General features: G+C 53.5%; 2 protein-coding genes across 4 annotated transcripts; one reads left to right on the top strand and one right to left on the bottom strand.

Annotated features, from left to right (window-relative positions):
* The first annotated feature begins 116 nt into the window (after nt 1-116).
* Bckdha (branched chain keto acid dehydrogenase E1 subunit alpha) lies at nt 117-20,784 on the top strand. Of its 3 annotated transcripts, XM_010623334.3 has the most exons (10): nt 168-255; nt 683-765; nt 9,158-9,343; nt 9,424-9,510; nt 13,272-13,380; nt 17,133-17,294; nt 18,632-18,838; nt 19,019-19,160; nt 19,379-19,550; nt 20,133-20,784. In XM_010623334.3, exons 2-10 carry the CDS (start codon nt 757-759, stop codon nt 20,301-20,303), a joined length of 1,245 nt encoding a protein of 414 aa, XP_010621636.1. In that variant the 5' UTR covers nt 168-255; nt 683-756; the 3' UTR covers nt 20,304-20,784. The 3 variants fall into 3 exon arrangements, with proteins under 3 accessions (XP_010621635.1, XP_010621636.1, XP_010621637.1); XM_010623333.3 differs by lacking the exon at nt 683-765 and having other exon boundaries at nt 117-255; XM_010623335.3 differs by lacking the exons at nt 168-255; nt 683-765 and adding an exon at nt 8,563-8,677.
* A 159-nt stretch (nt 20,785-20,943) lies between these two features.
* B3gnt8 (UDP-GlcNAc:betaGal beta-1,3-N-acetylglucosaminyltransferase 8) lies at nt 20,944-22,820 on the bottom strand. The gene is made up of 2 exons (XM_010623336.2): nt 22,797-22,820; nt 20,944-22,408 (listed from the first exon to the last, which is right to left on the bottom strand). The coding sequence occupies exon 2, from the start codon at nt 22,374-22,376 to the stop codon at nt 21,183-21,185; it is 1,194 nt and encodes a 397-aa protein (XP_010621638.1). The 5' UTR covers nt 22,377-22,408; nt 22,797-22,820; the 3' UTR covers nt 20,944-21,182.
* Between the last annotated feature and the right edge of the window lie 6 nt (nt 22,821-22,826).

The following is a 22,826-nucleotide window of genomic DNA, read 5'->3' on the forward strand; positions in this document are numbered from 1 at the left end:
CTTCTTTACACAAGTATGGATTCTAGTTTTCCTGTGATCGGAAGAAGGTGCTTTGATGTCCGAGTGGTGTGAGCATTTGAATCAGGCTCAACAGGAGGCAGTCCCAAATCTAGTCCGGGAGAGGGGCGGATCACTGGGTGATTAGCAGCCAAGATGGCGGCAGCGGTCTCCTCGGCGAGGGTCTGGGGGCAGAACCTGAGCCAGGCTGCCCTCCTGCTGCTGCGGCGGCCTGGGGCTCGGGGGTTGGCTAGATCTGTGAGTACCGGGCTCCCAGAGATTTCTCCCGTAGTGGAAACGAGGACGTAAGGATGATCTGTAAATTTTGGGAAGTCCCTTTCAGGGTGTGTAGTCACTCATAGGAAAAGGACTTGCAGACTGGTGGGAGAGGACACTAAAGGGAAGGAGAGAAAAAGGAGACAGTTTGGAGTGTGAATTGAGGGTTCCTTCTTCGTTGCTTCCCTTTCCACAACGGGGGCCCGTTGAAGGGACAGAACGGGGCGACGTTCTCTCAGGGATCGGTGAATGGCAACGACAGTAAGGGGACACTTTCTTCTCAGTAAAAGTCTCGCGGAAAGAAAAAGGAGATGGATGCCTGTCACAGGCCTTTATAGGGCTCTGCACTTCTTTGCTACTTTCCATTGTTTCTTTTTCTTTTTTTTTCCGGTACCGGGGTCGAGCACAGGACCTTGGCGCTTTCGAGGCGGGCGCGGTGCCACTGAGCTAAATCCTCGGCCCTCCGCTATTTCCAGTTTTGAAATGAATTGCGTAAGAAACTTGTTTGATTCCCGATCCTTCCCTGATCGAAAAGCAGGACAGGGACTCTTCATGTTGTGGATATTGTACAGAGGAGATGATCAGTATGTGTTTATTGAGTTAATGGAGAAAAGGAGGGAGGTCTAGACAAGGCTTTTTGTCTGCATTTAAAAAAATCCTTGAGAAAACTTTGTTTCTTATTAAAAGGGTCGGAATCCCTGTAAGTAGATGCTGCCAAGGGCAAAGACTTGCGGCTAAAATAATCTAGTAGAGGGATGATGATGTTTGCTCAGTAGTGGAGTGGTAACCTAGCGTGTGGGCGGCCCTGGGATGGATCCCCAGCTCCACCAGAAAAAAATTAAAAATTAAAAAAGAAAGTAATTCTAGTTAGAAGACACTGTTTAGCTGAGGAATAGCAGGGGGCAGCAGAATAGCTTTGAACTAGAATTCCAGATTTGGAGTGGGTAAGTGGATGGGTTTGGGTTCACATTCTTCCTCTGCCACTTTCCAGTTGTGGATTCCTGGGCCAGAGACTGCACCTTGTTCCTCTCCAGATCTAAATGTTCGCTCCTCAATAAAATGCTAATAGTGGCCCCCTCAAGAGTTGTTGTGAAAATACAAAAAGCGCTAAGAACTGGACCCAGCACATTATTAAGGCAATAAGAGTATTGGCTACTGTTGTTAGGTTGGAGAGAAGGGACAGAAATTGGAGATTGGAAGAGAGGAGGTTACCTGCGGGGAGGGGTGTGTGCTGGATTGGCATTGACCTGAAGAATTAAGATCTTCAAGCAAGGTCTTGTGAGGCTGTGTCTGATCGTTTGATTGCCAATTCGTCAAACAAGGAAGATAGTATTTGTGGGAAGAAGCTCTGGGTAGGAGGAGAGTGAAGAGGACAGGGCCAAGAGTGAAGTGTGGGTGCCTAGGAGTGAAGATGTGTGAAGCAGGTAAATGTAGGATTGCAGGAGCAGGGTAGGGGTAGGGAACTCTTCTGCCCATGGGCTGATCTTTTTTGGCTTTAGTTTTAAAAAGCAATCAGAGCCTCCACGGTTGATCTGAATCCCAAGAGCCCATTGGATGGATGAGTGGGGTGGGAGGTGAGCAGAATGGCGGCAGGCTAAGGAAAGGTCACCTGTGAGTGGTTACATCTGTTTCCTGCATAGCTCAGTCTTCCTGTTGCCTTCCCTCTTCTTTTTCTCCCCTCCTTTATTGTTTTGAGGGAGAAGTCTTTACTTTTAATATATTTAAAATTTTACACTTTCTTAGTCATTGTTCCCCTAACCCCTTTCTCCCACCTGTTGTAAATTTTTTTTTGCAGTATTGGGGGGTTCTGAACACAGGTACTTTGCACATGCTAGGCAAGTGCTCTACCATTCACCTACACTCTTCATCCTTGTGTTCTAATATTTTTTGAAAGAGTCACTGCCTTTAAAAAAAAATTTGTGTAGGGCGGGTAGTATAGCTCAGTGGCACCATGCCTAGCTGGCAAGCACAAGGTCCTGAGTTCAATTCCTGGTACTCAAAAAGAAATTTTTTTTTTTTCTTTTGCAGTACCAGAGATTGAAACCACAATCTTTGCACTGAGCCTTTTTGGTGTTTTTTTTTTTTTTTTTTTTTTTTTTTTTTTTTTTTTTTTTTTTTTTTTCTTTTTTTTTTTTTTTTTCTTTTTCTTTCTGTTTTTTTTTTTTGGAAAAGGTCTAAGGCTGGATTTGAATTTGTAATCCTCCTTTCTCAACCTCCAAAGTGCTGGGATTACAGCTGCGCATCACTGTACCTGGCTTAAGTTCCTTTTTTTGAATGGAGGGAAGAGGCAGTACTAGTTAAAGATTTGACTGTCCCACAGAACTTTCTGAGAGAGGACATGTTTTATATTGGTGTTGTCCATTACAGTCCCCAGTAGCCACATGTGGATACTTTAAATGTGGATAGTGATTAAAGAATTGAAGTTTTAGTGTTATTCAATTTTAATGAGCTTAGATTTAAATAGCAGGTGGCTGGTGGCTGCCATATTGGAAGCTGTGGTTTTCTTCAGGTGGAAATAAAGAGGTAGTGTCTTGAGAAAGGTCGGGAGGTGGATTATGGGGCAGGTGGGTTACGAGGGATTGGGCTGCCTTTCTTTTTTCCTCCCCTCTTGCCTCTCTCACTACTTCCATCCCCGAACACCCTGCTGCTCCTGAGGTGTCTACCCGGTTTTCATCTCCTTTCCTCCTCATTATCATAGAAAATGTTTTTAGTGCTCAGAGAGAAGAGGAGGAAGGAAAGTCAGTGTCCAGGGAGTCATGAGTCCGTTTTGCAACCACCACCCCAGGGCTGGGCCTGGCCAAGCCACTTTTCCAATCCTAGCTTGGGTGAAAGTAAGGGAACACTTAGAGCTTGATCTGTAGTCATGATCGGTGACAATATTTCTCCAGGCCAGCTGTTCTTGGTGGCTCATCGAGGACTGTAGCGCTTGAGTGTCCCATGCAGCATTCCAAGTGGTAGGGGTCCAGGGCTATCGTGAATGAATAGAGGTGGTCACTGTTGATCTCCTGATCACAGGCATTCTCCTCGCTTTTGGCTAATGTCTGAAGAAGTCTGGCTTCTTTTTTCACATTATGAAGCTCATGTTCATTATATTATTAAAATAGCCACACTGCACAGTCCGTTGTACCTTCTATAGGTGGGAAAGGTGAGGCTCTGAGAGGTAAGTTCTGAACATCATCACACTCTGGATTCTGAAGCCCAGCTTTTTCCAGGCTACCGTGAGGAAGGTGGACTTAGGTTTCAGTCTTGCAGCATCCTGCTCAGTGTAGCCCTGGTGTGTACCACCAGCCTCTACTCAACCTGCCTGGTTGTTGGGATTGTATGGAAACTAGTTTGGGAAGAACTGGCCTTCGGCTCAAAGGTGCCCTTCTCTCCTCACTGCAACCTTACAGGCCATCGTGTGTGTGTGTGTGTGTGTGTGTGTGTGTGTGTGTGTGTGTGTGTGTGTGGTGCTGGAGATGGAACCAAGGTCCTTGCGCCTACCAGGTGTCTTAATCACTTCTCTTGTTGCTGGGATAAATACCCAATACCAGCAAATTAAAAGAGGCGAGGTTTATTTTGGCTTGCAGTTTGTGAGGTTTCAGTACATGGACGGCAGCTCCAAGGCAGATAGCATGGCCGAAGGACGGAGCAGAGGAAAGCTGCTTGGGGCGCAGTAGACAGAAAGCAGACAGAATTAATGGAGGAATCAGGAAGGGAGATAAAAACTTCCAGGTCACACTCACAGTGACCCACCTCTTCCAACCAGGCCCCACCTCCTAACAGCAAGTCAGTGACATTGCCCCATAATCTAGTCGCCTACCAAAGGGCCTGCCCGTAAGCTTGAGAGGCTTTTAGTGGGACATGGAGATAGAAACCACTATGCCAGGCCAGCATTCTGACACTGGGCCAACTCCCCCATGTTTGGGGGCCCTTAAATTGACTTAATTTGTCATTCTAGGATAGAGGAACACTTCATTTCATGAAACTATATTTCAGTGAGCCTAGTGGAGGTTGGTTTTATAGAAGAAAGGCTGAAAAAAGCAGAAACAAGGGTATTCCACAAGAGTGGTTTCAAAGTTACCTTCCTTGTGACTTGTAGTGAGAGGGAATAATAGAAAAATAACTGATGACAATACTAGGTTCTTTTGGGTTATGTTTTTTGTAAGGATTAGTATTTATTTATTTAGTTTTTGGTACCAGGGATCGAACTCGGGTCCTTGCACTTGCAAGGCAGGTGGTGGAACCACTGAGCTAAATCCCTGGCCCAGCATTAGTCTTTTTTTTTTTTTTTTTTTTTTTTTTTTTTTATGGATTAAAGCAGAGAGGACTTTATTATTATGCTGCTCAAAACTGGCCCATTGGGGAAATTTGGCCCCCAGATGGTCCGATAAAACAATTTACTTTTGGTTTGGTCGTGGGGAACTTCAGCATGAATGACTGATTTTTAGTCTGGTCCAGTGATGGTGAACCTATTAGAGCCTTCTGTGGTACAGCTCACTGTGGCACATGTGCCATGGGTTTGCCATCACTGGTCTAGTCTGTGAGGGCCAACTGCAGGAGCCTAGCCCCAGGCAGTGGCCTTGTGTAGTTTTTATTTAACTGAATGCACACACCTCCTTCCACTTGGAGGCCTTTGTAGGTGTGTGATCCTTCAGGTGAAGGCCGATCTTCTGCTTCTCACAGCAGCTTTCTAGATTCCGACACCAGGTCTCCATCTGTAAGACAGTATTAGTACCAAGCCAAGTGTAGTGGTGCACACCTGTAATCCTAGCCCTTGGGAGGCTGAGGCAGGAGGATCACAGTGAGTTTGAGGCCACCCTTAAAAAAAAAAAAGAGGACAGTAGTAATGCCTCCCTTAGAAAACATTAATGAAGGTTAAAGAAAGTGTTTCTCACGGAGCATTTCTCAGCCCTCAGTAAGTCAGAGTAAGCATTGAGAGCAGCTGTTTTTCTCCAGGGAGGGTGAATCTGCTTTGGTCTTGACTGAATGAGAGACAGAATGAAATACCTCCCTCGGGGCTTACACCTATGGTTCCTGGGGGAGCCAGTGTTGCTAAAGCTCCTGGGTCCCTGAGGCCCAGAACAAGGCCCAGCTCTCTGCTGTCTGAGCAGAGACTGAGCCGGTTTGGGTGGCCTTAGCTGTCCTCTAAATAGAGAGAGGCCTTGTAGTTACGTACCTGGCCCATGCACAGAGCCACCCCTCTGTAGACCTGATCTTTTTCCAACCTCCTGGGGCAGTTGTATACGGGCTGCCTGGTTTCAGAGGAAGACATCAGTTGTGATCTCACTGCCCTTGACCGGGTCACCTAGGCCCTCTGAGCCTCTGATCCATCTTTGTTGATTTAGGCGCCTCACCTGGGGGTAGTCCAGGCAGAGATGAGATGAAGTGTGTTGTGTGCTCCCCTGAACCGTGTCACAGAGGAAATGGCACCTCGGGGGCCATCCCAAGCCACCAGCAGGAGTAAGCCCTGCTTCTTTGCGGCTTCCAGGCTTTGTGCAAATCTGTGCAGCCTCAGGCCCACCAGGTCAGCCTCACCACCGAAGGTTAAGGAGAGAAATGGGTGGAGTCAGATCCTTCCTCTGCAGGCATTTTACTACCCAACCCATCATGGAGCCCTTGGCAGGCCCAGCCCTTTGCATGGCTCATTGAATCTAGTCAGTGACCTCACCTGGAAGGAGACTGGATGGGTGACCTTCACCTGCTCAGGCTCCAGAGTGAGGTGGCAAGATCTGGGCCCAGCTCCAGAGTCAGAGGCGTATCGAGGTGTGCAGTGTTCCAGCCTAGGGGCCAGCAGCCCTGCTGTGGCCTATCCTCAGCCCTCCGCCTCTGCCCTCCTGACCACCCCCCAACCCCTCTTACCCTCTTAAGGTCCCTCCCCAGGCTTGCAGGCCCATTCTGTTGGTACTGTTCGGCTCTGCCTTGCCTTGGTTTTTACCTCTGGAATGTGTGCAGGGGCCACTATTAGTATTGAAATTCACTTTAAGCCACATGCAGTGGCTTGCACCTGTAATCTCAGCTACTCAGGAGCGAGGACTGTCAAGTTCAAGGCCAGCCTGGGCAACTTAATGAGACCTTGTCTCAAAAAAAAAAAGTGGGTTGGGGCTTAGAGGCAGAATGCTTGCCCACGTAAGGCCCTAGGTTCAGTCCCCAGTACTGCCTCACCCTACTTTTGTCCATCTTCCCAAGGTATGCATCATTGCCCTTTACCATTTTCTATTTCTTTCTTTCTTTCTTTCTTTTTTAATGTATGGGATTGAACTGAGGACCTTTCACTTGAGAGGCAGATGTGGGGCCACTGAGCTAAATCCCTGGCCCCAGCCCTCTTCTGTTTTTCAACCTTTCTAGGTTTGTTTTTCTCTCTCCTACCAATTTTTAAACATAGTCTGCTCCTGTCCTGTGCTGAACCTCTTGCATGCTTCATCCCAGGGATTTTGCCCACAGCTCTCCGCAGTGTTTTTGCACATGAGGAAATTTACAGACTTAAGTGTTTGCAGAGAACCCGTAGTGAGCTCAGAAATTGGAATGCAGGTCAGTCAGACTCCAGAGCCACTGAACCTGACCACTCATTCATCTTTTCTTTGGGTTCAGAAATTGGAATCCAGGTCAGTCAAACACCAGAGTCACTGAACCTGACCACGCATTCACCTGTTTGTTGGGTAATGATCTGTGGAGTGCTTGTTGTATAAGCCAATCTGGATACTGCGCCTGGCTTCTGGGAACCTGCACTGTGCGGGGGAGACAGAACAAAAGGATCTTCCGGGTAAATGTAAAGGTCCAGCTGTGCCAGGAAGGGGAGAGGGGTGCTGCAAGTTGGCCGGCTGCTTTTGCCTGGCAGGGGAAAGCCACATCTGCCGGGTGTCAGGCCTGAACCTGCCGGGCTGTGGGCAGTGTAATTCCCCACAGCTACAAATGCAGATAATCGTGCGCACATAACGCGCCACCCCACGGCACTTTGGCAGCTTCTGCACTGCAATTAAAGGAAGGGAGGGCACCACACGTGAGCCCCACATGTGAGACCCTTCTTTAGCGCCCACTGTGGAGGCAAAGCCACAACTGCTGACCTGAAAGAAACCCAGGGAGTGGTGGGAAGACGAGACGCACACGTGGGAGAATTGGGTCAGCTGTGGCAGCCGGGGTTCAGGGCGTGGGTTTTGAGGTCAGAGTCTCAGCCCTGCCAAGTTAGAAACACAGTTATGACATAGCTTTTTACTCAAGCTCCGTGGCCTGGTGCAGCTATTTTCCCTCCCACACCTCGATTTCCTGGTCTCACAGGGAGTGGCAGTGTGCCTCACGGATGCCCTGAGGAGCTGGGCCACCTGCTGAGCGTTAAGCTTCCCGTGTCTCCTGGGCTTCCCCAGGCTGCCTGCTTCGCTCCAAGGTGGTGTGGTGCCCTCACAGTTCGCTTCCACACTCGGCTCCTTCAGTTTTCCTGAAGAACAAATCATCCCTCACTTTCTTTCTTTTTGTTTTTTTTTTATTAAGGTATTGGAAATTTAGCTAAGGGACCTTCACTCTGAACTTCACCCCCAGCTCTTTTTTATTTTTTTATTTTGAGACAGTGTCTCACTAAGTTGCCCAAGCTGGGGGTCCAACTTGTGATCCTCCTACCTCAGCCTCCCACAGTGCTGAGATTACAGGTATGGTGTGTCACCATATCTGAGTAAAGGAAGAGTTTTCTGTTTTTCTCTCTTTTTTTGTGGTGCTCGGGTTGGAACGCAATGCCTGGCACATGCCTAGCCTGTGCTGCACTGAGCTACTTGAGCTACATCGGCAGCCCAACCCTTACTTCTTGTCTTTTGCATATCTCACCCCTCTGGAACTCTGCCTTCCTGACTCCTACTTATCCTGCAGGGCTCACCCTCATGCCGCTTCTTCTGAGAAGCCTTACCTGCTTTCTACTCTCCTGTGGGGTAGGATGAATCACCCTTATCCTTCTTTGGTCAGCACCTGTTTTCCCTGTTAGCAACAAGGACAGATGTCTTAGATTCCCAGAAACCTGCACAGGACATAAAGGTACACAAATATTTGTTGAATGAGTCATTCCGGGCTTGTTCAGGGAGAGGGCCCTGGAGCATGTGGAGAAGTTTGCTGGGTTATGAAAGAGGAGGCCTTCACGTAAGGAAACGAGAGTGGTGATGTGGTAGGAGACCTCACAGCCAGCACAATTCTGCACATTTTCTATAAGGTGTACGGTGCACTGCTGAACACCTCAGACACGCGGACCCCTGTAGACCTCACATTTCCACAGGGTGTTATCCATTTTACAGATGAGGGTGCACAGGAAGAGGGGAAGTCACTTTGCCTTGTCACCCAGGAAGAGATTTGAGCCAGGCAATCTGCCCTGTAGGCACTCAAAGCCTTAAGCTCTCTTTGTGTACGTGCTGCTGCAGTGAGCGCCCTTAAACTGTCTTAGATGCCTCCGGTGAGTGGTGTAGGGGGAACTCTGCCTGCCGTAGAATGGGAGACCGTGCCAGGGTGAAGAGTTTGGGCCTGTGATAATTATAGCCACTGGTTCTGGAGCTGCCGGCCATTTAATTATTTAATCTTTGCAACAGCTCTGCAGGATACACATGATGGGTTTTTTTGTTTTTTTTTGTTTTGTTTTGGTGCTGGAGATCAAACCAGGGCCTTCTGCATGCTGTGCCCACGCTCTTCTGCCATGCATTATCTCTGTTTCATCCTAATTTACAAATGAGGAAACTGAGACCCGACCTTGTAGTAACTTGCCTGAGATTAAGAACATGGCAGAACACGGTTCAGACCCTGTATCCGTGGTGTTGTGTGCCAGGCCCCAGAGTCTCTTTGGGCCATGCAGCTCACCCACTGTGCTGCCTGCCAGGGTGGGCCCAGTTGGGACCTCAGTACTGCTGCTCACATGGGGACCCCTCTGTCTGCTCCCCAGCACCCCTCCAGGCAGCAGCAGCAGCAGGCCTTCTCCTCCCTGGATGACAAACCCCAGTTCCCAGGGGCCTCGGCGGAGTTCATAGACAAGCTCGAGTTCATCCAGCCCAATGTCATCTCTGGCATCCCCATCTACCGTGTCATGGACCGCCAAGGCCAGATCATCAACCCCAGCGAGGACCCCCACGTGAGGCCGCTCCCCCACCTGTTCCTGCCCCATCCCTTCCCTGTCTCCCTCCCAGTCCTAATCGTTCTATCTGTTTGTAGCTGCCGCAGGAGAAGGTGCTGAAGTTCTACAGGAGTATGACCCTGCTCAACACCATGGACCGCATCCTCTATGAGTCCCAGCGGCAGGTGGGTGGGGCTGGGTGGGAATTACCTCAGGTCCCCTGCCTCTGCATGGGCCAGAGGATAACTCCTAAGAAAACAGAAGGGGAGATCCTTTTGGAAGATCCTTCGCGTTCTTGGGGTTCTCTTGGGTTCTGGAAGAAGACCGTGGGAGAGGTCTGGCCCACGGACAAGAGATAGACCCAGCTCACTGTGCTGGGAGAAGAAGACCCGACTGCACTTCTCTCAGGAGCTCACAGTCCTGAGAGGCAGGGACCCACTGTGCTTCTGCAGGGCCCAGGCACTGCTCTGGGCCCACATCAAATGTGCTGTGACCCTCGGAATTACTAGTGTCAGTGGACAAAGACCGAGTCCAGTCACTACCTACAAAGAGAAAATGTATCGACTCAGCTGCAAGTCTCCATGACTGTTTGCAGCCACAGTTGGGTCCAGGGAGCGCAAAGATGTTATCAGGCCAATCTCTCTCTCTGTGTCTCTTTTCTAGTTTGTCTTGGCCTCCATTTTTTGGTGGCAGCTCTAGGCTCAAGGAGAGGTCACAGAGGGAAAAGGCCCGGGGCACAGATTCTACGTGAGGCTCTAAGATCAGAGTCTTAGTTCTACTCCTCTGTAGCTCTGTGTCCCTGAGAAAATTGCCTAACCTCTCGATGCTTGCATTTTCTTGTCTGTACCTGCCTCCTGAGCTTGCCGTGAGATTGATGGTGGCATTTGGGATGGTGAGATGGGTATTTAGCCAGTTCTCAATATACATTAACTATTATTATATATTACAGACCTGCCAGGCTCACAATTATTGCCCTTTCCACTTGGCAGGTGAAAGAGGATTCTCTTATGTTCCAACAAAAGCCCCAGGGCTGATCCTCGTTGGCCAAGCTTTGGTCCCAGACCCTGTCCTGAACCAATCATTGTGACTAACTGGCCAGGCCTGCCATTCTGCCTACCCCGAGGAACCAAGGAGTCGAGGAGTGGAGTCCATCCCTCCTGAGCTGCACTCATATGCTGGAGAGGGATCCTACAGGAAGAGTGTAGCGAGTCAGGCAGGCAAGCCCTTGGCTGTCCGCCATTCCCACTGGGCTGAAGCAGGGTGGGCTTGGGCATCTGCCTTTGTGCCAGGCCCCAGGGAGTCCCACTGCAGACTGGTGCATGAGGCCCATGGGGCTTGAGGACAGCACTGGTGCAGACAGGCAGCCCGTATCAGACTTCCCACTCACAGGAATACCGTGTGTGGGTTCTGCAAGGAAGGGAGGTAGCTTTTCTCAGCCCAGAAACTTCTCTAGGTTCTGTCTGGCTGTCCACAGGATCAAGTCTGGCTCTTCCTGATCACCCCTTTTCGTTCTGTCCTTCACTCCCTTTTCCACAGCCTTGGGGCCTTTTGATCTGACACACTTGAGTACAGTCATACCCGAGGCAGGAGATTGTTCTTATCTTTGCCTCAGTTTTTGCACTGTTGAAATATGGGGCTAACAGCTAAGGATGTAGCTGTGAGGTAGTGTGCTTGCCAGCATGTGCAAGGCCCGGGGTCCGAACTTCAGCACCACAGAGTAAGTAAACTTTTAAAAAGTGGGGTTAATAACAGCACCCACCCTACAGGGTCAAGGTGAGAATTCTGTGTGAGCTAGCGTGAGTCCTCTTGCCAAACGCAGGTCAGTTTGTTCATCCTAGATCACCCTGCAGTGTTGCAGTGTGTCCTGCTAGGATTATGTTCACCTGTGAGTGGCAGACCTCCCTACTCCAAAAAACAAACAGACAGAAAGACAAACCAGGAGCAGTAGTAGCTTAACATGGGAATCATTTGTCCTCTCGGATAAAGGAAATCAGGAATAGGTGGTCTGGGGCTGGTCCGGTGGCACCTCAATGCCGGTGGCTACTGGCCTCCTTTCATTGCTCTGATCTACTGTCCAGAGGCTCACCCTATGGTCCAAATGGTCCCAGGAGTTCCTTCCATCCCAACTCATGCCGGGCAGCAAGTAGAAGGAAGGCAGAGAGTCAGACATGGACACAGCACATCCCAGCTCCCTCCCCACCCTCATTTTTTGTTTTGTTGGTTTTTTGAGACAGGGTCTCACTGTGTAGTTGAGGCATAGGGTGTTACTATGTAGCCCAGGCTGGTCTCAAACTCACAGTGGTCCTCCTGCCTCAGCCTCCCAAGTGCTGGGATTACAGGCGTGCGCCACCACACTGGGCTCCACTGTCACTTTTATAAGAACTTTTAGGCATCACGTTCAGTGACACCTGCTTACGTTTCTTTGGTGTGTGTCCCTCACTGCTGCCTGTGGTGGAATGAGATCTCCTGATGGAGAGGAGGAGGAGTAGGCCACTGAGTAGGGAGCCAGTTGCCTGCCACAAGCCCAAGCTCTGTTTCCTTGGCCGTTGTGCAGCTCCTCCCCATGCTGACCTCCAGGGCCAGCGTCTGTCCACTCACTTGGCAGTTCAGGTCAGTTCTCTTTTTGTTGGCTCCCCAGTTAGCAGACAGCACTTCATTGGGCCTCCCCAGCAGTTAGGAAGCTAGGCCCATAGAGAACATTGAGGAGGGCACTGCTGAGCCCGGAGGGCCTGGCCGGGGATGCCCTTCAAGGCCGCCCTGGGTTCATTTTGCCCCACAGCACACACAATCAGGGTGACCACATTTCCGTTGCACACCAGCTCTCCAGCTAGGCTGATCCTTAGAGCCCAACACAACTTGGCCTCTCGGCCTCTCCATCCCAGACCTGCTGTTCCCCTAGTTCATTTTGCAGTGATGGACATTCTTCATGCAAACTGGCAACCTACATCTCATCCCCTTCCCCGTCTTCCTCTCGCCTCCATTTCTCCTCATTCCCTGTCTAGGTGTTGCTTTAGAGGTCATTCGGCTGTTCGCAGCACTGTCGGGCACCCAGACCTTTCCTCTTTCTGCTTCATTGCAGTCACCAAGTTTGCTCTGTACTGTGCTTTGTTGCCTCTTGTTCACAGAATGGTTGCCACAGGTCCAGGCATCGTGACTCCCAGCTAGGCAGGAAGAAGGAGGTAGAGGGCAGGGATGGTGCCAGCAGTGATCCCCCTTCTCCAGAAGCCACTGGCCAGAACTGCCCCTGGCCTCCTCTGGCCGCAAGGGAGGCCTTGAACCTGTCTTTCCCAGGCTATAGGGCTGAGGGGCTGGGAGAAGGGGGCTGGCCTGGCTTTGCAGCTCCCCAGCAGCGCTGACTCACTTTTGAGGACTGGCCCACTAACCTCTGCGCTGCCCTGCCTCGCCAGCTCCTGGGCTACGCCACTGCCGCCTCCCCGGCTCACTGCAGTCAGCCCCATCCCCTCTGTTCATTCCCGTGTGTGGCCCGAGGTTTATAAACGGTGTGGCCGCCCCGCTCCTTGCGGAACAGTCGGCGCTCGCCGGCTGTTTCATTTCCCCAGTGCTCGGGTGCCACCTTGCACGCCACCTCCCTTTCCCTCTCCCACCTCCCGTTTGTGCCCCAGCCCTTCCAGCTTCGTGGTCCCCATTGTGTCTCTGCCTGGAGCCCTCTGCCCACGTGCCTTAGTTCAGCTGGGGCAGTTCTCCCTCACGCCTGGCCAGCAGCGGCGGCCAAGTCCTTCCTTTGAGCTCTCTGCTTAGATACTGGTCACTGGCTCTGAGCGTCCTGGCAGCGCGTGTGCTGACGAGGAGCCCCACATGCCTGAGCAGACCCAGCCGACAGGAGGACCCCTGACCACAGAGTCCGCAGAAGTCGAGCAGCATTCGTGTGGCCCTGTGTTTGGCCAGTATAACCAAACGCGGGCCTGTGTTCCCCCTCCGCCCCCAGGGCCGGATCTCCTTCTACATGACCAACTATGGAGAGGAGGGGACGCACGTGGGCAGTGCAGCTGCCCTGGACAGCACCGACCTTGTGTTTGGCCAGTACCGGGAAGCAGGTACGTCTTCAGGGTTTGGCCCGCACTTCTGCTCTGGAGGCCACATGGGCCTGAGAAACCAGAGAAGGAGCTCTCACGGCAAGACAGGCCAGGTGTGAGATTTGGGAGGGACAGACTCCCCCACCCCCACCCCACAGACTGGGACTCTGCTGGGAACTGCTCATTACCCTGTCACATTCAGGGCAGGTCACCGCTCTTCTCCGAGCCACTGTTATCTAATCACCAAAGGAGAGGTTGGAGATCAGGAAGCTGTGTTGAGGGCTTGCGGAAAGCTGCAGTGAGCTGAGGCCTGGGCATGGTGTGGGCGAGTGCCATGGACACCTCTCCACCCAGTGCACGGCTCCTCTGGTCTCTCCCCAGATACTGGAACCTCCAGGGAGCAGAAACAGGTGGGAGGGGCCCGAGCACAGGGCATGATGGGGGCTTGGCCAGTCCACCTGGGGAGCTAGGTCGGTGCGAAGGAGGAGTGGAGGGGCTGAGGGGTGCCCAGAGCACTGATTAGTACCTGGGGGTGGGGGAATCAGTAAGTGGGGTGCTTTGGGGTTGCTGGTGTGGGGGTTGTTAGGGAGCTCCCCTGGAGGTCAGCAGACGTGTAGCGAGGTGAATCTTGACCCTCTGAGGCTTTGCACCATCTTGGGCGGGTCTCTTGACCATGTGGTGCCTCTGTGTTCTTGTTTATGGGGTGATTAGCCCAAACGGCCATTGAAAGGAATCCCTGGGGAGTTGGCACAAAGTCGTCAGTACAGGGCACAGGGCACACCAAAGGGCGAACACTCACATTGTTTGGGGCCTCTCCTAGGGACAGCTGTGGCAGGAATGCTGCAGGGCAGATGGCCGTGGAGTCCTGCCTAGGTCAGCTGGCATTCCAGTCTCCTGGGCTGCCTGCTCCCCTCAGATGCCCCCTGCCCCTGCACTGGGGTATATGACAAGTGGCATGTGATATTTGAGGCTCAGCATTTTAGCAGTGAGAACCAAGCTGCCAGACACTAGGGAGCCGCAGGGACTATGGAGAGGTGAGGCTGGTTAGCACTCCAGGCCTGGATCACAGCTGCTCCCTTTGGTGAGGCCATCTCCCTCAGTGACATGAGGGGATTATGGTCTTAGCAACAGCCGGCCTCACCGAGCTCTGGAAGGCCAAGGTGCTACCTGCTCTAAGTTCCCAGCTACGTCAGGGGTTCTGTCCTGTTCCTGGCCACGGAATGGTCACACTGGAGTAAGGGCTTGCCCGGGTTGTGTGGCCTCAGAGGCACCTCCCCAGCCACAAGAGGCAGCATCCCTGTTACCCTTGAAGGCGAGGTAGGCAGCCTGAGTCAGCAGTGAGGTCATGAGGCCCAGCCATGGGCCTTCTGAGGTCTGGCATGGAGTCCTCCTTGTGGCAGTCTGACCCGGCAGTAACCCTTGCTGCTTGCCACCCTGGCTGCCTTCCAGGGCCACATGTGGGGCTCTGACTGGGGCAGCGGCAGGGAGTGGCATTGGAGAGGATTGTGATGAGGTAGGAGATATCGAGCCAAAGCGGTGGTTCCCACAGGACCTGCAGTTTCCTGGTCCGAGTCAGAACCACCTGCGTGCTGGGCCTGAGGCAGACGGGGTGTGTGTGTGTGTGTGTGTGTGTGTGTGTGTGTGTGTGTGTGTTTTCTTTTTTAAAAAACTTTCTCCCACAGGACCTGCAGTTTCCTGGTCCGAGTCAGAACCACCTGCGTGCTGGGCCTGAGGCAGACAGGGTGTGTGTGTGTGTGTGTGTGTGTTTTCTTTTTTAAAAAACTTTTTACTGTGCTGGGGTTGGAACCCTGGGGCCTTGTGCCTGCTAGGTAAATGCTCTGCTCTGAGACTGCTTTTACATTTTGTGTGTGTGTGTGTGGTTACTGAGAATTGAACCCCCCAGTCCTTTTTTAATTTTTTAAATTTTGAGACAGTCTTGCGTAGTTGTTAAGGTTCCCAGACTTGGCTTGCACTTGTGATCCTCCTGCTTTGGCCTCCCAGAATTCTTGGGTTACGGGCATGTGTTGCCATGCCAGCTTTGTTTGTTTATGGTTTTTTGAGACAGCATCTTGCTAAGGTGTCCAGGCTGGCCTCAAATTCACAATCCTGCCTCAGCCTCCTGAGTGCAGGGATAAAAGCATGCACCACCACTCCCAGGTGAGAACCTGTATTTGAAACATCTCCTATCTCCTGCCCAGTGATTTTCACGTGGGAGGACCTAGGACCACATTCTGATATCAGTATCTTGTGGGACTGCTGGCAGGGCCTCTGGCCCTCCACAAGGCTCCCTTTCTCCTCCTACCAGTGTGTCTCTTCTTCTAGTGTTTTCCACGTAGTATGGCCACATCGTGTGTGGATCTGTATTATGTTTAATCAAAGGTGCGTGACAGAAGGTAACTAATGGAATGTACCGAAAGTGAACCTCGAAGGTGTGCTTGATCCTAACCGATACATCAAGAAGGGCGTGATTTCGAAGCTGGCTCTCCGAGCAGCCCCTGTGTCAGTGTCTCTGTATTCCCCTTAGTTGGTAACAAGGAATATGTCCCTTGCCCTTCCCGGGCCCTGTCTCAAATTGTGTGTTTTGCATTTGGGCAGTTAGTGGCTCTGTGGAGCTGGCCATGTGTGCACTGTGATCTGGGTTTGCTCCTCTGTATCTGGGAGGCGGCTCCCGCCTGCCACACAGGAATATTAGGAAGGGTCACCAGGTTACTCTTAAGAAGAACAGGCCGATCAGCGCTGACATCACGTTTGCAGTTGTCATTTGGGGAGGACATGTATCATGTTATGTATTTGGCCCCATTAAGTTTTCATCTGAAGGAAGAGCTCAGCAGTGAACGTTTCGCAACAGCTCCGGGTGAGCTCAGACCCTCAGAGAAGGCTATGGGCGTGGCAGGTCCCAGTGCTGTCCAAAGGTGTGGGTGTGAAGTCAGATCCCTTCTGGGGCGGAAGGTCCTAGATGGTCCTGAGACAACCACAGACCCATCCTGCCCTCTAGCTTGGCAGACAGGCTTCCTTCCGCCAGGGTGGCTCCCTGATAATGAGCTGGCGTTCACCAGGGCTTTTGTTTGAAGAAAGAGTTTTATAGCTGTAAGCAAGTAGAATATTTCCTTGAGCAGAAGGATTCATTGATGGCCTTTGCTTAAAATTACTAAATTAGTTGAAAATACTTTTTTTCTTGTTTGTTTGTTTTGAGGCAGGGTCTCGCTGTGTAATCCAGGCGGCCCTTGAACTCACTGTGTCATCTAGGCTGGCCTCAAACTCATGGTGATTCTCCTGCCTCAGCCTCCTGAGGGCTGGGATTATAGGTATGCACCACCACACCTGGCAAAAATACTTAAAAAAAAAAAATCTCGGCTTCTTATTAAGAAAGAGAAAAGAAAGATAATAGAAGAAAGAAAAGAGGGAAGGGGAAGGGGGTCTGCAGCTGGGGCTCTAACTTGGTGACAGAGAGAGCTTGCTTCCTATACCTGAGGCCCTGGGTCCCACCCCTAGCACCAGGCTGAATTTCTGCCACCTTTGAAAACCTAGACGTCTGATCTGACCCTTGGCTTCTCTCTTAAGATAGGCCTGTGCTTTCCAGTCTGCCTGCCAGTTCTCACCTGTGGTCCCATTGTGATTCCCACGAGCACCCAAGTTTGCCTCCTCTGCTTCTGTCTGGCTCTTGTACAGATGAGGAGTCGGAAGCCGCAGGCAGTAGGGGCTCATGCTGGGTCACCCCCAAGGTTGGCCTGACTCCTCCCCACCCTCCAGGCTCACACTACCTGTCCCACCAGGTGTGCTGATGTACCGGGACTACCCGCTGGAGCTGTTCATGGCCCAGTGCTACGGCAACATGAGTGACCCGGGTAAGGGCCGCCAGATGCCCGTGCACTACGGCTGCAAGGAGCGCCACTTTGTCACCATCTCCTCTCCGCTGGCCACACAGATCCCTCAGGGTAAGGACGTGTGCCTGAGCCTCGTGCACAAAGACCCACATCACGCCCCTGTGCGGGGCCCGGCTTTTCTGGCTGGGCACCATTCAGAACCTGACCTGAGGTCCGGACTTAGAAAACAGTTTTGTTTAGAGCCCTGCAGAGGAATGCCCCGGAGTTGGGCCCACCCTGTTCAGCAGCTGTGAGCCAGGACACCCCAGTTCCCAGACTCCCACTGCTCCCGTGCCTGTCCCGAGTGTGTACCAGGGTCCGGGCGTGGCGCTTTCACCTTGTTTTCTTGTCTAATAGGACACTTTCCATGGCCATGGGAATAAAGTTTATTGCCTACTTTATAGGCAGATTTGTTCCTTATAAAGAGAGGGACTTGAAGGCAGAGGGAAGAGACTGCCTGATGGTCACATGGCAATCAGGGAGGAGAGCAGGGACTTCAGTCATGGACTGTGGGTTCTTGCCTTGTCCCTTGTCAGCCTCAGCCCTCAGAGCTGAGCGGATCCCCAGAGCCCACCCCAGGTTCCCTGAGCCTCTTTTATAGGGGAGGTTCAGGAAGCAGCCCCGTAGGGGGCCAGGCCTGTGCCCACATAGTACGGCAGACCAAGGAATTGGACTCCTCTTGCTGCCTGTGGGGCCTGCAGCCCGGTCAGGGTCCAGCCAGGGTCACTAGGTGCTTCCACAGGCCTCACGGCCATGGCTTTGTGACCTGGGGAACAGGGCGGTTCCACCCTCCAGGGGGAGGGGTCGGGAAGTGTTCTCTCAGGAGGTGACCACAAGCCAAGGTGAGTAGGGTTTCCAAAGGCTGCCTCTGGCCTAGCCGTCCATTTTTTGTTCCACTGAATCCCTCATTTGGCAATGTACAGAGCAAACCCCTGCTTTGTGAGACAGGTGTTGCTGTAGGTGCAGTGAACAAAAGAGACACAACTTTGGCTGTGCTGGTACTTATGTTTGGGTGGAGGAGACAGGCAAATAAGGTAAAGGGGTAGCATCTGGAGTGTGTAAGGGGTAGCGCATCTCACAGGAAACAGGGAAGCCGAGACAGTGGGGGCCGCACCATGGAAGGTGATGTAAAAGTACCAGCCGGGAGGGCTGAAGGAGGGAGCAGGATGGGGACCTTGAGGGAAGTGTGTGTGTGTGTGTGTGTGTGTGTGTGTGTGTGCTGGGCCCGTGTGTCTGCTCTGGGATGAGCAGGGAGAAGACTAGAGTGGGTAGGCTCGGCGGTTTCCCCTTGGTACCTGGTGACAGCCATCCTGAGTCCAAGCCCTGGCTGGGGGGTGAGAGGAGAGAGAGAGAGAGTGTCTGTGTGTCTCTTCTGTGCTGCTGCTCACCACCCTCTCCTTTCCCTGTAGCTGTCGGGGCAGCCTATGCGGCCAAGCGGGCCAACGCCAACAGGATTGTCATCTGTTATTTTGGTGAGGGGGCGGCCAGCGAGGGGGATGCCCATGCTGGCTTTAACTTTGCCGCCACCCTCGAGTGCCCCATCATCTTCTTCTGCCGGAACAATGGCTATGCCATCTCCACGCCCACCTATGAGCAGTACCGCGGGGATGGCATCGGTAAGGGCCCCGTTCTCTTCCAGTGGTGGCTGTGACCAGAAGTCACAGGAGACAGTGCGCGGAGAATTGTCTTGCTTTCCCCGTTTCCTCGCTCTGTTCCCACTGTCCCTGCTTGTTCCCCCGTCGTGCATTTCTTCACCCGAGTCACGGGCCTGACCAGTGTCCTCTCTGCCCCTGCAGCGGCCCGAGGCCCTGGGTATGGCATCATGTCCATCCGCGTGGATGGCAACGACGTGTTCGCCGTGTACAACGCCACCAAGGAGGCCCGGCGGCGGGCCGTGGCAGAGAACCAGCCCTTCCTCATCGAAGCCATGACCTACAGGTGCCTGCTTCTCTGTCACTGTGCTCTCAGCTCCGATAGCCACTGTCTGCCTGCCTCTCTGGTGTCACCAGCCCCCAGACATGGCCTCATCACCCTGTATTGTACCCCTTCCTTGTCTTTGCTCCATTTCCACCTCTCCCTTCCTGGCCACTCCTCCCTCCGTCCTGACCCTGGCTTCAGCGTCCCCAAGCTGACCCGTGTCCTCTCCCTGTGGGCAGGATCGGGCACCACAGCACCAGTGACGACAGCTCGGCGTACCGCTCGGTGGATGAGGTGAACTACTGGGACAAGCAGGACCATCCCATCTCACGGCTGAGGCACTACCTGCTGAGCCGCAGCTGGTGGGATGAGGAGCAAGAGAAGGCCTGGCGGAAACAGTCGCGCAAGAAGGTGGGGCATGTGCTGGAGGGGCTGCTGCACAGGGAGAGCCCTGGGAGGATGGGTGCCCGGATCTGGAGTTAGGACTGGGAGTCCCGGGTGACTCGGCATTGTCCCCACCTGTGGCCGGTGACGCCAGGCTGCCTGGGTCAGGGCACCTCGGCTGCATCCTTGCTCTGCATCGTGGGCAAACTCTCTGCACTCTCTCCCATCGCTGGGTGCCCACTTGACAAGGTGGCTGGAGGATGAGGGACTTAGTCCTGGTGTCGGGGAGGAGTGTCCTGCCCAGAGGCACCAAGTTGCGCATCTTGGTCCTGGCTCCCTCCAGCTACTTCCCTGAGTCCCTTCTCTTATCTATGGCCTTGTTCCTCATCTCAAAGTTGCCAGCAACTAGGAAAGAATCAACACAGTCAGTGTAGCACCTGGTCCCTTCTGGGAATGGGGCTGCTAGTATTTGGGGTGTTAGCATCGCTGCTGCTATCTGGAGGGAATACAGCCTCAGTGGTTAACCGTGGCTGAGGCTGTGGCCTTCCATAGGGAGGGGACAGGGTGAGGGGGCAGTCGGCGCTCTCCCACCCTATCATGTTCTCCCAGGTGATGGAAGCCTTCGAGCAGGCCGAGCGAAAGCTGAAGCCCAACCCCAACCTGCTCTTCTCCGATGTGTACCAGGAGATGCCTGCCCAGCTCCGAAAGCAGCAGGAGTCTCTGGCCCAGCACCTGCAGACCTATGGGGAGCACTATCCCCTGGACCACTTTGACAAGTGAGGCCCCAGCTACCCTGAGGGGTAGCTCTGCTCTGAGTGGAGTTGGGAGGGCTGACAGGATGTTCCCCCTTCCCCAGCCATCTCCTCTAAAAGAGGCCAGGGTGACACCCCAGCCTGTAGTGGTGAGGCTCCAGCACCCTGCCCCTGATGCTTCAAGCTCTTATACTTTGGGGCCAGTGTTTCCAGAGTTGCTGAGGCTTGGTCAGCCCCCTTCACCTGCTGTTACAGTGCCTTCTCCCAGGGGCTGGGCAAGGCCCTCAGATCGGAAGCCCCTCCGCTGGCCGGATGGACAGTCAGCAGAGTGAATAAACTGTGGCTCTGCATTTGACTCTTTACCTCCTCTGGTCCGTTTCCTGGAATTTGGGGGTCACAGCAGAGTCTAGCATGATTGATTTGGGACATCTCCAGACCTCCACTTTAGATAAATAAGGCCAAAACCATTGGGATGCCTACGTCCCCCGGAAACATTTGCTGCTTCAGCAGATGAATGGGGGTAGGAGACCCTCCAGAGATAGTCCCCTGCTCCCCTGGGATGACACAGGCTAGTGTCCGGCAGAGAGCCAGGAGCCCAGAGCCAGCTCTGCCCAGGCGGGGGAGTGCCTCTTGCGAAGGTCAGGGCCACTCCAGGGCCCCACAGACACAAAGACAACTCCAGGCCTCAGAGTGGGAAGTGCGTATTTTTTGAAAACAAAAAAAAACCAGACTAAAATAGCCTGTTGCTTTGTCCTGTGTGCCCTGTCCCTGGCCAGAGAGGGCCCAGGAGGTGCTCGAGCAGTCCTATTCTAGGACCTCCGCCCTCACATCCAGGCCTGGAGGGAGGAGCCGGGCAGTGTCAGGCCCCAGGCCTGCCCCCCACCCCTTGCCCTGCTCTGTATGAGACTCAACACTTGAGCTTTGGGCTATGCAGTTGTCTCCAGAGCCGGATGGTGTCCTGGGGGCTGAGGGGTCGCACAAGCAGCAGGTCTCGAAGAGTACAGAGGTCCAAGGTACGGTCACCTGGCCAGGCTGTGAGGAAGCCTGAGTGGCGCCGGGGCACCAGGCCCAGGGCACGGAAGCAGAGGCCCATGTAGACATCACCGAAGGGAAAAGGAGCCACGCGGGCTGCTGCCTGCAGGAGCCAGGGAGCCAGGCGCCCTGCAATGACGTAGCCGCCTCCACTTGCATAGGCTGGGTAGTCACCTTCAAAGAAGGACCCGGGCACATAGAAGGGCCCGCCAGGCTTCCGGAGAGGCTTGGCCTGGGTGAAGACCTCACCCAGATAGAGGCTTTGGGCCCAAGTGGGTGGCAAAGCCTGCAGGTGAGCCAGCAGGGCAGGGATGTGCACAAAGGCGTCATCCTGAACTTGCAGGACAAAATTCACATCAGGGCAGTGGTGGCCCACCCAGCTCAGCAGCAGTAAGTCTTTGAGTGTCTGGTTATAGAGGACATCGAGGAAGTCCCAGAGCAGCAGGTCACTGTAGCGATGGCTCTCCCAGGTCACCAGTGAGCGCAGGTCAGGTCCTCCTTTACCCACTGGGGACCCCAGCAAGAAAAGCAGCCTGATCCCAGGGGTTGCGCTGCCCCATGTCTCCCTTACAGCCTGGCGTTGTGCAAAATGTCCTGGTTCCGACTTGACAGCCAGCAGTAGGTAGGGGACATCAGTACTGGAGCAGCTGGCCACTTGGCTGTCCTCACCTGCAGGCAGCCATTGTGGGAATCTCCTGCAGGCAGCTGACAGTAAGAAGCGGCGAAGGTCTTCAGGGTAGGAGGCAAAGTCCAGGATCTCTGCAGCGGCAGCAGTACCCCAGGCCTGGCAGCCTCCTGTCTCAGTGCTGTCCTCACTGGGCAGGGTCCCCAGCCGCCACTGCTGCTGGTTCCAGTAAGCTGAGGAGAGCAGACCAGTCTGGCCCAGGCGGGCTGAGAGGTTGGCAGGCAGGGTGGGCTCCGCACCTGCAGCTGTAGGACCTGGCAGGGTGCCCCGGGCTTCTGGGTATGCCTTGGTGACCCGGGACTCCGAAGTCCACTCGATGTACACCTTGAGGCCCAGAAGGGTGAGCAGCGCTGACAGGCAGAGCAGGCACTTGGGGCAGCGCATGACCTGGCCCAGGGAGATGGCAGCCGAGGGAGCTGCAAGGGAGCCAGGGAGGCCTTTGGTGTGCGAGGGCCCAGCCAGGCCCCAGAACGCAGCCTCAGCTACCCCCAGAAATGCTGCTCTCATTTCCATGCTCTGAACAGTCCCCTACCCCAGGACCCGACAGTCCTGTTTCCTAGACCCAGGAACCCCCCCCCATCTCATTCTTTCTCCACCTTCCCAGAAGCCAGAAGGTCCACACCTAGTCTGCTTCTCCACCACCACCTCCTCTCCCCATTCATCCCGCTCCTCCTCCCAGGAAGCAGGATCTCTGATCCCGGGTTCAAAGGGTGAGCTCCTTTCACTTCCTAGAAACCCGGCCCATTCCCACACCCAGCAGCCCCACCCCGGGGCCTGGGGGCTTGGGGCTCTGCTCCTCAGTACCTCTGGGTCCGGCTCCGGCCAGCTCCGGGC

Source organism: Fukomys damarensis, unplaced genomic scaffold (genome assembly GCF_012274545.1).
Source record: "Fukomys damarensis isolate Sample0158 unplaced genomic scaffold, DMR_v1.0_HiC HiC_scaffold_19, whole genome shotgun sequence".
NCBI lineage: Eukaryota > Metazoa > Chordata > Mammalia > Rodentia > Bathyergidae > Fukomys > Fukomys damarensis.